General features: G+C 38.2%; 1 protein-coding gene across 1 annotated transcript; it reads right to left on the bottom strand.

Moving 5' to 3' along the window:
- Nucleotides 1-891: 891 nt before the first annotated feature.
- Nucleotides 892-1,999, bottom strand: LOC107135130 (protein MAK16 homolog). Its single transcript, XM_015477071.2, has one exon. The coding sequence runs from the start codon at nucleotides 1,960-1,962 to the stop codon at nucleotides 1,060-1,062; it is 903 nt and encodes a 300-aa protein (XP_015332557.1). The 5' UTR covers nucleotides 1,963-1,999; the 3' UTR covers nucleotides 892-1,059.
- Nucleotides 2,000-2,391: the final 392 nt, after the last annotated feature.

Here is a 2,391-nt window from a genome sequence, read left to right as displayed (position 1 = left end):
GAAAGGAAAGGAAAGGAAAGGAAAGGAAGGAAGGAAGGAAGGAAGGAAGGAAGGAAGGAAGAGGGGGCTGGGGTTGTGGCTCAGCAGTAGAACACTCGCCTAGCACGTTTCATGTGCTGAATACCATAAAAAGCTGAAAATACTAAAAAGATGGCTTAATACTCATACATTCATGTGGAACGTGGGTCTAGTGTTGCTTGAAATCTCCTATTTAAATACTGGCAAGTTTAAAAAAAAGCAGAAAAAATACTGTCATAAATATAAATTTTCATGTATAATACAGATCAAACATACATCTATACCTGGCTTATGGGTTATCTCTTAGAAGCTGCTTCTAACTTTTCTTCTTCTAGACTCTTCAAAAAAATCAGTGTCATAAGATATGGGAATACAGGGGGGCAGGGGAGCATTCTAGGTTAGAGGGAGTAAAATGATACTACAACAACCAATTGCAATATGTGATTCAAGACTGAAAAACAAAACAAGCCAGGCATGGTGGTGTACCTATAACCCCAGTTACTTGGAAGGCCAAGACAAAAGGATTGCAAGTTCAATGGTAGCCTGCCTGGACAACTCAGTGAGACATTGTCTCAAAATTTAAAAATATTTTTTTAAATAAAATAAAAACTTTTTATTTGTCCTTTTTAGTTATTCATGATAGTAGACTATATTTCAACATATTACCCATATATGAAACATAACTTCCCATTCTTGTAAATGATGCAGAGTTACAAAATAAAAATTTTTTTTTTTTTTTTTTAGTGCTAAAATTTATAAATATTTACACCCACAATTTCATTCCACCTTCAGGGACTCATCTGTTAAGCTTCTTGGGCTCAAGCTGTGATTGCCAACACATATGGTATAAAAATACTCTTCACAACTTACAGATTTCTTCCACTTACTCCAGATTTCTTGCCCCACTGAAGTGGCATAAATATTAAGAACATAAGTATTGTGTGAAATAGTACATAAAAGAGCAAAAACTGGAGGTTTATGTATGTTTAAGATTAAAAAAAAAGTTCAAAATGTTCAGTCCTGGTTAAAAATGGAGGAAAATCATGTGGTTTTGGTCTTGGCCATGGGCTCTGTCTCTTGTTCATACTCTATCTCTACATAGGCTCGTTTCCTCCTGAAAGGTCCTTTCAAAGGTGTTTTGCCTTTGTGCTTTGCATTAATAGTCTTGTCTTCTTCCTCTTCACTGGAGGATTTATCTTCCTGGTCTTCATCACCACTGACTTCCAGCTTATCCATATCCTCAAAATCACTTAGATCACTCTCATCCACTTCCTCATCTTCCACAAATTCTCTTTTGCCCACATCTTCTTCTTCATCTTCTTCGTCATCTTTTTCCTCAGCATCTGAAGAGTCACTTTCTGTCTCCTGTTGTTCCAGAGCCTTGTCGAACGCATGAATGGGGAAGTTGTAGATGTCGCCATACGTATCTTGTTTCAGTCTCTCCAGTAATTCCTTCTCAATGGCATTGTCCAGCTGAGCAGCTATTAATGCCTTTTCCTCTCTTCTTTTCTCCCTACGCTCTACCTTCTTACTCAAAGGAACCAGTTTTCTCTGTCGCTTCAGTGTAAGTTTTCTAATTCGAATTAGGTACTGGGTTATCTTGGTAAATCTCTGCTTACATTTGTGTCGAATGAAGCGGGGCCAGTAAATTAGGTTTTCATCTATTTGTTCCAGTGCTTTCTCATAGTTTTTATGAAGCCGAACCCGTTCCCAGAGACGCCTAGGAAAAGCTGCTCGTTCTATAACTTTCATATACAAGTAGCACTGTCCTTTCTCTTCTTTGATAGTAGCATATTGACTATTTGCCAGGGGACAGGATGATCGATTGCATAGTCCAGTTAGGCTGTATTCATTTCTGCAAAAGCCCTGAGTCTTGGTTCTTATTTTGAAGGAACAAAATTGCCGGTTTCCTAATGTATCCCAGATAACATCATCTGACTGCATGGTCTCGGCTGTTCAAGCAAGTAGCGCATGCTTCAAAAATAAAAAATTTTTAAAAAGGGCTAGGGATAGGGGCTATGGTTGTGGCTCAGTGGTAGAGCGCTTGCCTAGCATGTGCAAGGCACTGGGTTCGAGCCTTAGTACCACATAAAAATGAATAAATAAAATAAAGGTATAAAAAAGTGTTGTATCTGTTTTACGTTTTTTTTTAAAGGCTGGGGATAGTTGGTATGATGGCGCATGTCTGTAATTCTAGTGACTTAAAAGGCTGAAGCAGGAGGATCACAAGTTTGACGAAGGCTAACTTGGCAACTTAGTGAGGGCCTAAGCAGCAACACAGCAAGGCCCTATCTCAAAATAAAAAAAGATTAAAAAAAAAAAAAAATGGCTGTGGATGTTGCTCAGTGGTAGAGCACCCTGATACAAAAAAAA

This window comes from Marmota marmota, unplaced genomic scaffold (genome assembly GCF_001458135.2).
Source record: "Marmota marmota marmota unplaced genomic scaffold, marMar, whole genome shotgun sequence".
NCBI classification, from domain to species: domain Eukaryota; kingdom Metazoa; phylum Chordata; class Mammalia; order Rodentia; family Sciuridae; genus Marmota; species Marmota marmota.
Note: the sequence above shows the minus strand (reverse complement) of the source record. Positions and strands in the feature narration are given on the sequence as shown.